Genomic DNA, 12,028 nt, shown 5'->3' with positions numbered 1-12,028 from the left:
TACGTGCTTTTATTATGCACACGGAACCAGTAAGCTGTATTCAGATCTCCTCCCTTCCCCCTCCCCCAGCTTATCCCAGACCTGGTAACTGGGTGCCCAGAAGCTAACTGAGATCCTGACTCCTCCCCTTAGGCCACAATGTGCTTAGAATTTTTTTTTTTTTTTTTTTTGCCGTACGCGGGCCTCACTGCTGTGGCCTCTCCTGTTGCAGAGCACAGGCTCCGGACGCACAGGCTCAGCGGCCATGGCTCACAGGTCCAGCCACTCCGTGGCACGTGGGATCTTCCCGGACCGGGGAATGAACCCGCGTCCCCTGCATCGGCAGGCGGGCTCTCAACCACTGTGCCACCAGGGAAGCCCTGTGCTTAGAATCTTTTCCCCCAGTTTCTTAATGGCACAGCCAGATGCTTAGCTGGCTGCCTAGAACCCACATCATCTGTGGGGCAGGAGGAAAGGATTCTGGTACTTTTCACCTGGAGCCCCTCCCGGCTCCACTGTCCCCCTTGCCCATCTACAAGGCACTGGGATTTGCTTAGCAAGAGGCAGTGTGGTGGGACAAGCGGGGCTTCGGCTCCTAAAACTGTTCCTGTCGGAGACCAGCTGTGCCAAGGGCGTATCAAGACACCCTGAGGGTCAGTGGTCTGGGTCCTGGTCCCCTTCCAAGCCATGCTGCCTCCATTCCCACCTCCTCAGCGCCCCCTTTACCTCTCTGGTTCTGTCTCTGCTGTGGAGGAGGTGGCGGACAACACTCTGCTAGGGCGACCAGGGGGCTTCTCTCTCTCTAGGGTGTCTCTCTCTCTCTAGGGAGTAGAGGGAGGAGACAGAGGAGCAAAGGGCGAGGGAGGGGCAGGTGCATCTGGAGCTGGGAGGCCCTGGACTTGTGGCCCACCCCCGGGCAGGCAGGGGTGTGTGTAGGAGGCGTGGCGCCCTCGACACATGTGTCTCACAGGCTTTTGGCTCCCGTCCTTCACATGTGCCACGTTAGCATCCTGCCGACCAGGAGGAGGGAACAGCAAGATGCCGTTTGAGGAAGAAATAAACCCAATCCAGCATCTCAGACGCTTTTAAAAATAGCAACTCCGGGATGGTGTTTCAGCTCCTATTTTTATCAGATTTATATGGCTGGACGCTGGAGCTGAGCTGTTCCCAGGGTTCTCAATAGCAGCGGACATCACTATTGTAGTCTTAGAAACCTGCCGTAAGGCGAAGGCTAAAATGCACTCCAGGAACCTGTCGGCTGGACGGGATCCCTGAGAAGCCACTGCACACAGCCCTTGTCTCTTTTGGGGCCATGATCAATTAACCACAGAGAGTTTATGGCTTGCTTTTTGCCTTCAAGTCTCTTGGTTACCATGACTTCAGTGCATAATTGAGGATTCACTGCCTTCTAATCCGGAAGTCCTTTTTAATATCTAACCCCAATATACCGGCTGTGTCCTTTAGGCCCTTCTCGCGGTAGAAAAATGGCAGGTAACATTTATAGGTCTTACCATGTCCACAAAATCCTCTTACTTAATCCTCACAAAGCCCCTCGGGGTAGGCACCGCTATCACTCCTAGCTTACAGACAGTTACATAACTTGCCCGAGATCATATCTGGTTATGGTGCAGGTTCTATGCCAGAGTCACCAGACCATGCTGGCTCTCAAAGGAGGCGGTTCCAAACACTAAGCAATTTCCCCTTCGCCTTGACTTTCATTTCTTCCTCATGATCCTGAAGGAGAAACTGGTCAGGGTACTACCGGACGTGTGTGCCCCATGCTAGAAGCCAAGTTCTAGGTCCCGGCCGCGCTGAGCCACTGTCTCCCTGCCTGCTGGCCTCGGCTTGTGCTGGCCACGCGGCTCTCAGGCTTCAGCCCGGAAGTCTGGCTTCTCTCGGCATAAGCCGCCACAGCCCCCCCCCCCCGGGTCTTCTCAAAGCACTCGTGTCCATGGAGTTACTGTGTAATTACGTCTACGTGGCTCACTAAATTGTAAACTCCAGGAGAGCTCTAGCTCCATATTCTTGTCTAAAAACAAAAAGTAGGGTCGATATTCAAAACCTTGTTGATTGAACCGAAACACTGTAGTCCATGCTTATTTTTTAAGTGGTTAAAACTTGGTAACTTCAAGTTTATAGAGACTTTGGAATCCAGTGTAATTTCAGTAAGAATATGGAGCGAACACAGGGCTGCCAACATTTATTTTGCTAAGTGAGGATTTTTAAAAAACAACTACTGTTAATTATCAGCATCTTCTTACAAAAGAAAGACCACTTTAGGGTTCAATATACGGGTCTGGAATAAAGATTTAGTCCTTTCTGAGAAGGCAGAGTTAGCAGACCCACGTCAGCCTATTCAGAAATAAAATAGATACATTGAACTATTTTGGAATAGAAGCATTACAAGAGAAACATTTTCAAATATTACTTTGTACGTAATCGTTTCTTGATTTGTTTCTCCATTTGAGGATCTGTATCCAACAGAGTCAGGCAATGTGGAGCTAACTGCCCAACTCCTCCTGAAATGTTATTTTTCTCAGTGTCCTGAAGGAATGCTGACAGAACACTCAGCAATTCTGCTCTATGAGGAAACCTCTGGGCAAACAGAGAGGAGCCGAGGAACAGCAGTCCTGTCTCCAGTTGCTCCCCTCCCTCCCCAACCACGCTGGGAAGAAAGTCGGCCAAGAACTGGGGCCTGGTGGCCGGTGGGGAGCCCTCCAGGACTTATCTGGGAAGGTGACATCTACCTCCAGGAGAGCAGGGACACAGGCGCGCACACCGAGGGCACGCGGCTAAACACACAAGGACGTCCACGCTGCCAGAGGGGGCTGGCGCTGCTCGCCTTGCTCAGGACGCTCTCTCCGGGGCGGCGGGATGCTGGGTTCTGCTAAGGGAAGGCAGGAGGAAAGCCAAGGCAGAGGAGGAGGTGGTTCTCATTCTGCATCCCTCGGGCTGAGGACCGTCTGTCCGCCCACTAGCCCGGAGGCCGGGAGCTTCTTTTTAGTCATCTCTGTATCCCCAGCGCTTAGGACACTGTCTGGCTTGAGTCCATCAGCGAGTCAAAGCTTTGGACTCCACCACAACCATGTCACTTTGCCCTGTTGGTTTACGATCACCCAGCACATCACTCCGTAGTGGATCCTCATCCCCGTTCCCCTTGACAAAGAAATAGGCTCAGGACGCCTCGGGTGGACACCAGGAAGAGACCATTTACCACTATCTAGGGCAGCGCTTGGCCTGTAGTATGTGTTAAATAAACACGCAAGGACAAATGAGTGGCGCTCGGCTCTGACTCCAGTCTCCTGGCGCTCAGTCCAGGGGATGCAGAATAAGAGCTACCCCCTCGTCTGCTTCAGCTTTCCTCCTCCTTTCACTTTGCGGGACACACATCCTGTCTCCCCTGAGAGTGTGTCCTGAGGAAACGAGACCCAGTAACCCACAGCCCCATGCTAAGGAGCAAACGCCAGCCCCTCTCCAGCAGTGTGATACATCTGTCCGCTGGGCTGGGAAGAGAGCCTCCTGTGTTTAACTGCATGCCATCAACGCCCGCACCCGAGTCCCTGTTCTGCTGGAGCAGTGGTAGGTGCCACCTTCCCAGATAAGCCCTTGATGGCTCCCTACAGGCCATAGCCTTGGACACTGAAGTCCCTTCCTGGCCTCGCGACTCTATGGACATTCTATTCTATTCTGTGATGCTGGTCATACCTTGCATCCAAGAACCTCAGGGCTTTCAGACCCCACTACAACCGTGTCACTTTGCCCTGTTGAGACACTGTTTGTATTTGATCTTCTGGCTGCTCCCTGCGAGTTGCTGTATCTTCCTGCCCAGATAACAAACTCAAGGCCACGGACTCCCTGACCAAGAAGCCAAGGCAAAGGCAGGCTTCTTGGGCTTTGCAACATCTGACTCTTATTAAGGCCCTCCCACTTCCAGGAGCGGCCATGCTCCATCCTTGTCAACAACAGTGTATCAACAGGATTGGCTCACACATGGGAAGTGTGACCTCAATGCTGGGGAGAGAAAGAGGAAGTACTGTCAGAAAGACTCTATCGATTACTCCCACCAGACAGGTGGAGATACAGTAAGTGGGAAGAAGGCAGAGCGCCCCGTGGTGGCAGAGCAGGAAGGAGTGAAAGCAGAGGGAGGCTCAGCTGGATTCCGGATGTGAAGACAGCCAGGACGGGTGCACGGGGGCCTACAGAAAGCCCCAAGCCCTCCGGGCCAGCTGGGGCTGACCCCCAGACACTCACCCCCTTCTTAAGACCTTCCCCCTCCGGAGTGGGAGGTTCTGCCCACTCCGCTTCCCCAGCAGGCCACACCGTGGGTCCACACCGAATGAGACCGATAGTTTATTCTCATGCTGGAAAGAAACCAGTAGAAAATATATTAAAAAAAAAAAAAATTCACTTGGTGCTAAAATCCGGCTGCCCTTCCCACCACCCCACCGACCCCCCCGCCCCATACACATCAGTGCTCTTCTCCGACTCAGCTTCTCTGGGCCTCCTGCAAGAGCGCGAGGAGGGGGTCATCAGCTCTGAGGGCAAAGGTGAGGGTGCGGCGGCCGTAGTGCTCGGGGTCCTGCTCCAGGTTCTCGATCACCTCGGCCAGCAGGTGGGCCCGCTCCACGCCCGCACCAGGGGCCTCGAAGCCCAGGGCAGTGAAGTGCACGTGCAGGTGGTAGTAGGAGGGCAGGTAGTGCAGGTACACGCGAAGGCGGTCTCCCGCCACCTGGTAGCGCTGCAGGATGGCTTCCTGGCAAGAAAGGGGAGGGTCGGGGAGGCTCACCCTGCTGCCCACACACCGGCGCCAGAACCCCCTCCTGCCCACGGCCCCGACCAGCCTCTCCACCCGCTGTTGGCTTCGGATCCCTGTCTTCCATTCTTGGGAGTCAGCAAGTGCAGGTGACAGCAGCAAAGCGGAGGCTCTTTCTCCCAAGGATGGGGACGGTGGCCTCGATCCGGCTTCCCCGCTCCAACCTGGTAAAACACCTGCTTCCTCACAGTTGCCACTGGGCCTCTAGGAAGTCTCGGTGCTAAGGACAGGCCCAGGTTTCCAAGACTGTGGGGACCATCCTGCCCTGGATGATTTACCAGACTTGTATCATCAAGTAGGTGGGAAGAGGCCTTGTTTTCTCTTTCAGCATAGAGCAGAGTGGAGCTGGGCTGCGGCAGAGCTAAGGGCTTGGTGGCAGAGAAAGGATAGGGGAGGGGACGCGAGCAGGGCTGCCCTGGACAGACCAGGGAGTCACAATCGGATCATCAAATTCTTGCAGGGCTCCTGGTGGAAGAGGAAAGCATCACCTTCGGCCCTGGCTCCCTTTGCCTGCCCCAACCTTGCTCAGGGGTAGAGCTTTTTCTACCACACCCCCTTCAGGAGCCTCCGAGGCTTGGAATTAAGAGGAGACTTAATTTCCGCTGTAGGCAAATCCCTGAGGCCGCAGCGGTGAAGAGAAAAAGACAGGGCCTCAGCGTGCTCAGAATACATCCTGGAATTGTATTCTGTTCTGCATTTGGCGCTCCCCCAGGGATCTCGGCAGCAGGGTGACACCAGGACCAGGGCACCCAAAGCGCTTCCTGGGAGGTGCTGCCGGAACTGCCAGGGCAGGCGCAAGTGCTGGCCCAGCATCTCCCAGGGGCTCTGCATCCAGAGGCTGTTTCAGCAGAGAAACGAGTTACTGGGAAAAGAGAAAGGCAGCCAGGGGGATGGTGACGTGGGCATGCGGGGCAGAAGGCAGTCGGCACAGGACAGGGAGGGGCCGCAGGTGAAGGGAGAGTGGCCCCAAGCACAGCCCCTCCTTCAGGTCTGCGGCAGAGCCTCAGCAGCTCTTGTTGAACCTGACCTGGTGGGGGGAGCCTCTTCCCCGCTGGGCACCCTGGTGACAGCAGGCCTGCCATGGAGGCCGCATCTTCTAATGTCTCAGGCCGAGACCAAGCCCACAGAATAATGGAATCAGAAGGAATAAGGACCCCCTCCAGACACCGAGGCCCAGAGAGGTGAAGTGACCTGCCTGAGGTCATCCAGTGGGCTAAGGTCAAAGCGTCAGAACCAGGACCAGGACCCAAGACTCGAGACTCTCTTCCCCCATCTCCCCTCGCCCCCAGGGCTCCTTTTAGCAACTCTTTAATTTCATTCGATTCAGCAAATCTCCCAGAGAGAAAGTATCCCAGAATGCCAGGTGCTAGAGGATGCAGTCTCTTCCCTCAGGGTAGATGAGGGGACACAGACACACGTCAGGTCGTGCACCATCTACCCGAGAAACACGTCTGGTATGATGTGGCTGTCGTGAGCGGGGCGGTAACCCCGGGATGGGAGGGCATCCCAGACGTGACCTGCTGGACACAGGCAGGGAGCAAAAGCGGGAACCCGAGCTGAGGAAGCCCGTGTCGGGTGAGGCAAGGGGGCTAAGAGTAGAGCTAGAGGGCAGGGCAGGACCAGGAACAGGGGCCTCGTGAGGCCCCCTAAAAGCCTTCATGGGCCACTGCACGGGCATTCAGAGAGGAGCCCTTTTCACGAGACAGACTTCTGGAAGGGGTGAGGAAAGGGGCCCAGGAACGCAATGGAACTGGAGTGTAACTGCCCTGGGCTCCGGCATAGATTTGGCCCCGGCAGCTCACCTGCCCCTCCTGGAGGATGTTCCTGAGCAGCGGCAGGTGCTCTGGGGTGAGGTCCCGAAGCGACTTGATGTCCCGACGATGGCAGATGGCAATCAGATACAGGTCATCGAGCTGTGCGGAGACAGGCAGGGGTAAACCGGGCTCAGCAGGGGACAGGGCCGGGGAGGCTGCCAATCCCGGAATTCCGCCCAGAAACCAGAGAGCACCCACACCCCAAGGCCTGCAGTGTCAGCCACAGCCAATCCCAGGGACCCCGTGGCAGGACCAACCCCCAGGCAACGTGGGCGTCCTCGTGGCCAGGGCGAGTGGGACAGTCTAAGGGGCAGAGCTTCTGTTTATTCTTCCTGCTAAAAATACCATATGAGAGTATTTACGTACTCACAGCTGATGGGGAATGAGCGGCGGGAAGGAGGTTCAAGAAAATGCCAAGCACAACTCTTATGGTCTAATCGCATGCACAGAAGTAACTGCTGTAAGACATAAGGTGATACGAGTGCAGGAGGAAGGACAGACTAGCTAGGGGGATCCCGAGAGGCTTCCTAGAAGAGAAGGCAGGGCACCCGGGTCTTGAAGAAGAGGTAGGGTTTGGAGAAAGGGCATTGAGGTAGAGGAAAGCAAAGGCTCAGAGGCAAGAAAGTCTAGGGCATCTAAGTGGGAGAGTAAACAACTCCATGTGCCTGGAATCAGAGGCAGGCGAGGAAGTGAAGAGGCATGTGAGGGGGGGAAGGGAGCCTCAGGCCAGCGGGGCAGTGAGCTCCACCACGGCTTCACCCTCTCCTCCCTTCCCCTATCTCACAGGGCTCACAGACGGCCCTTCCTGCCATCCGTCCTGAACACTGCCTTGCTGAGGACCTGGAGTTCACAACAGTCCTGAGACCCAAGGCCAACAAGGTCTTGAGCCAGAGAAGAGCAAACGGACTCTTCCTCTTGCCCAGAAAACCCTCCCAGCCGTCCCTGCTTACCCAAACCCTGGCCTTGGCCAGTTTCACATCCTCGTGCAAGGCAAGCCCCAGACACCAGGGCTCCAAGGGCCAAGGCATGGAGAGAACCCAGCAGCCCTCAGCCCTGCAATCTGAGCTGCGAGATTCCTCAGTAAGATAATCTGGGGACCATGAGTCACCCAACCAAATCCCCAAGGGCCCCAACTTAAAAACTTAGAATGACATTTTCCATATGGTGCGGGATGTCCAACTGTGCCTCTTCATGCCAACAGTCTCTCCATGCCATACACATTCTTCTCCTCCAGGGCCGTAAGAATCCAGGCTTTCTGCCCCAGACCTGCTACAGATGAGCCCAGTGGGAACCTCCCGGCAGATGGCTAAGCTGTGCCCACCCAGGCCTCCGTTTTGCCTACAAGTCCCTTCTGGGCTCTTCCTTCTCATGGCCTGTGTCCAGGACTCTCGCACTAGCTAGGGGCCCAAGGAGAAGTAGGAAATAAAACTGCTTGAACCTGGAGTGTGTGTGCATGTCTGTGGGTGTCTTCAGCTGTTCCACGTGTCACTGTCATAGGACTTCCAAATAACAGTAGCATTTATTTTAGATGGTATCTGCTGATGAATCCCAAACATGACATGAAATCACACCTCTCTGCTCCACTGGCATCGAGTGAAGCATGAAGGCTGTGACGGGTATCAGCTCACGGGATGGGCGAGGGAAGGAAAACAAACCCATTCTTTGGGATCAGACGTGACCCTGCATTTCCTGCAGGCAGCCAAAGGGCCCCGGCCCAGAGATACCGGTGATGGGCCTCACAGTGAGGTGAGGAAGGAGGAGAGAAGGCGGCCAGAGGCTGCAGAGGACAGGAGTGGCGGTGTGAGTGAAGACGGCTCCCGGGAAAGCTGCTCTCAAGAAGGTCAGGGCAGGGGCCGCTAGGGGGCCAGGCAGCAGAGCTGAGAGGCTTGGAGGAGGGGGGTGGCCCTGGGCCACCGGAGGCCTCCTCTGTGGCTTGGGTAGTGCAGGGGACTCCTTGGGTCGGTCACCCTACTTTCTGCCGGCCAGTGTTGCAGACCATGGGCCTGCCTGGATCTGCCGGTATCCAGGGCGCGGGGAGAGGGTGAACCGTCCACCTCAGGGCTCCAGGTGCTCCTGGAAGTGAGGGTGCAGCTCCCCAGCTTGGCTGGTAAAGGAACAGCCCGCAAGGTCATGGATGCAAACACTGCCCCATCCTCACCCCCAGGGTGGGAGGTGAGCCAGAAAGAGGCTTTAACTGGCCCATTAAAGTGTAAACATTTGTTTTAGGTGCTCCCACTGCAGAGAACTCAGGCCTCCCCTTTGGTTAATTATAATCTGCTTAGAGAGAGCGAGCAACATGAGGAGGAAGGGCAGGATTAAGGAGGCCCAGCGGCCTGGAGCAGGGCACTCAGAGACCAGAGAGGCCCAGCACGAAATCCCTTACCTGCTGCTGGTTCCACTTGAGGTCAGGGATGAGGACAAAGCCATCAGAGGGGTCTGGATTCTCAAAAACAATCCGGTCGGCTTCAGCCTTCCTGTCGAGAATATTGTACACCCACTGGAAGGAAGGGGAGAGAGGGGGTTCACAGACCAGTCATTTTCCCTGAGAGACACCCCACAGTGGGCCAGGTAGGCTCTCAGGCCTCCCCAGGAAGGACAGCCAAGTCTGAAAGGGCCACTATGCTCGGGGGACCGACACTCAGGCTGTCCTGTTCCGGGGAGCTACTCTTGGGGGTCCGGAAGGGACCTCCCCTCTCCGACTACAGCCATCCCCACAGGGGTCACGGCAACTCAGACAGGGCCATCTCTTCAGGCGGTTCCTGGCCGGCACTGTGCACGTGCTCTGCTCTGGCCTCACAGGCCTGGTCTGTAGCCACCCCTTCCACTGCCCACAGGACACGGGAAAAGCGTCCCATGGGCGGGCCCTGTCCCACTTTATTCAGGACCACGGGCAGAGAGTCAGGCTGGGAGTTTCTTCTGCAGAGGAAGTCCGCTACACACCAGGGTGGGGAAAGGCTCAGGTTCTAGAAGTTAGTGTGCTGGGTTTCTCAGCCTGCTGGGATCCTTGTGAGGGCTGGGGTTAGCACTGCTGCCCCACCTGGGGACCCAGCTGACATGCACCCTTCATGACAAAGCGGAACAAACGCCACATGGAGAGGCGATTACACAGACCTTTCCTGTTAACCCCAGGCTGCCAGCTCTCTCACGCCCTTTGATTAGCTGCTGTCAACAGTCTTCAGAGGACCCTTCCTTGGGCGCTGTGTGAATCCCAAGGGCATCACTTTACCATTAAGGTCCTGGAGGCCTCTCTGAAGAAGCCAGCCTGCAGGGAGGTTAAGATAAGAAGGCCCCTGTTCTCACGGGGATCCAACCCCCCAGCCCCGGCTCTTCTCCACTTCCCCAGAGGTCTGAGAGCCCTTTGCCAACACGACTTCCTTCCAGGCCAGTGAACTCTGTGCCTGAAATCCGAGAGCGAACCCTGCTGGAGAGCCACAGAGAGGGCAGGAGCTGGGCTCATACGGCTGCCCCTTCTGCCCCGCAGTCACGAAGGGCCTTAAGCTGCCCGAGCGGTGGATGGGAGGCCAGGGCGCCAACACGGCCAGGCCAGCGGAGAGCTCCTCTGCCAACCACCAGGAACGCTGGTGCAGCAGTGTCAGTGAGGGCCAGGGCTACACACATCCTCCCCCATGCCCCGCCGAGTCCACATCCTCTGCTGTCAGCCAGCAGGGCCAAGGCCAAGTGCAACTGTCTGAGATGCAGAGCGAGGAGGCAGAGAAAACCTGCCTGGGACAATCTGGGCCTCCCAGACCCCCTGGTAAGACCCACAGCCCAGTCACAATATGGTCAAGAAGAGCCTGGCAGTGCCACTTGTTGGGTGGAGTCGGGGGGCCGCCCAGCAGTGGCTTCCTCATGCAGCACTGAGGCCAGAGCGATGCACAGCCCAGCAGGTGGAGAACATTCCAGGGAGGGACATTCCAGACAGAATGTCCTCTCTGACTGGAACTCTCTCTAAGAATGTGCTACTGGAGAAAAAAAGCCAGCTGGATCCTGACCTGAAACTTCCCAAAAATAAATGGGAGGGAGGGGATGGTGTCCCTGCGTGGAGAGCCCTGGTGTGGCCCAGCCTCCCTGGGGCCCTGCTTTTGCCCACAGATAAGCAGCTCTGCCTCTGCCTGGAAAGCAACAACATGTCGTCTGGGAGAGAATGAACAGACTCTGGAGCCCAACAAGACTGGGCTCATCTCTCACTTCCACCACTAACTAGCTGCACGCTGGCAAAGTGACTTCATCTGGGACTTCCCTGGTGGCACAGTGGTTAAGAATCCGCCTGCCAATGCAGGGGACACGGGTTCAAGCCCTGGTCCGGGAAGATCCCACATGCCGTGGAGCAGCTAAGCCCGTGCGCCACAACTACTGAGCCTGCGCTCTAGAGCCTGCGAGCCACAACTACTGAGCCCGCGCGCCTAGAGCCCGTGCTCCGCAACAAGAGAAGCCACCGCACTAAGAAGCCCACGCACCGCAACGAAGGCCCCCGCTCCCCACAGCTAGAGAAAAGCCCGCATACAGCAACGAAGACCCAACGCAGCCCAAAATAAATAAATACATAAAGAACTAGCATCTTAAAAAAAAAAAAAAAGTGATTTCATCTCTCTAAGCCTTGGTTTCCTCCTTCCTCAAGAGGATCTAATAACACCCCCAAGTGAGGGTTGTGGTGCGAACCGTAAGTGAGAAAATGCGTGTGAAAGTGCCCAACACAGAGCCCTGCCCAGGGAGGCAACGGAGAACAGGGAAGGCACTGGGAAGGCTCCAAGGGGAGGTCAGGCTGGGCTTGCCCGAGGCTACAAGACCGACTGTGGAAAGGCAAAAAAGAAAGCGGATGAGAGCAAAGGAGGTGCGCCGAGGGGACCACGTGTGGGGCCGGAAGGGCACGTGAGGGCTGGGAAGGTGTGCTGTGATGAGCCTATCTCACGGGACCACCCTGTGCGGCAAGCCCGTAAGGTGGGCACTGTCGGGGTCCCCATATTGCAGGGAAGGAAGAGGTAGGTGCAAGGAAGTTCACCCAAGTTCACACATTCCGACCCAGAGTCCGGCCCCAGAGCCCAGGCTGCAGGCCACATGGGTAAGACCTCTGGGAGAGCCGGGAGAGGTCTGAATACACAGGATGTCTCAGCCCAGATGAGAGAGGGAGGAAAGCCAGGGAACAAAGTCCACATGAATCATAGGGGTGACGTAACGGAGAGTAACATGCTGGGAAAGCAAGCCCGGGAGCCTCGGCCCCGCAGACGATATGGGGGTGCTGGCCGCTTCTGGACGCACCCGGCACGACTTCTTTCCTGTAGGTGACACTGGCAACTGACCCAGGAGCCCCTCTCCCCGAGCCCCCTCTTCACTATCCTCCTGCTCTTTTTTGCTGGCCCCTCTCCTCCAGCCGCCCCTCCCCTGCCTGCGTCTCAGCCCCACACTCTCCCGTCCTCCCTGTAAC

The 12,028-nt window shown here is 56.6% G+C and overlaps 2 protein-coding genes across 3 annotated transcripts in view; both read right to left on the bottom strand.

Moving 5' to 3' along the window:
- The window catches only part of ST3GAL4 (ST3 beta-galactoside alpha-2,3-sialyltransferase 4), a 40,559-nt gene extending 36,219 nt beyond the window's left edge, over positions 1-4,340 (bottom strand). For both annotated transcript variants that reach the window (XM_030840964.2, XM_030840984.2), the window contains exon 1: positions 4,231-4,340. The gene's annotated coding sequence lies outside the window, so the exon portion shown is untranslated. The remainder of the gene's footprint in view (positions 1-4,230) is intronic.
- DCPS (decapping enzyme, scavenger) overlaps positions 4,231-12,028 on the bottom strand; it is a 33,589-nt gene continuing 25,791 nt past the window's right edge. Inside the window, exons 4-7 of the mRNA XM_060304283.1 lie at positions 8,990-9,103; positions 6,595-6,705; positions 4,445-4,732; positions 4,231-4,340 (exon numbers count right to left, since the gene is read on the bottom strand). Coding sequence (XP_060160266.1) covers positions 4,466-4,732; positions 6,595-6,705; positions 8,990-9,103 — 492 coding nt within the window. The 3' untranslated portion in view covers positions 4,231-4,340; positions 4,445-4,465. The remainder of the gene's footprint in view (positions 4,341-4,444; positions 4,733-6,594; positions 6,706-8,989; positions 9,104-12,028) is intronic.

This window comes from Globicephala melas, chromosome 8 (assembly GCF_963455315.2).
Source record: "Globicephala melas chromosome 8, mGloMel1.2, whole genome shotgun sequence".
In the NCBI taxonomy this organism is placed as follows: Eukaryota; Metazoa; Chordata; class Mammalia; order Artiodactyla; family Delphinidae; genus Globicephala; species Globicephala melas.
The sequence above is the reverse complement of the archived record's forward strand: the minus strand, read 5'-3'. Positions and strand labels throughout refer to the sequence as shown.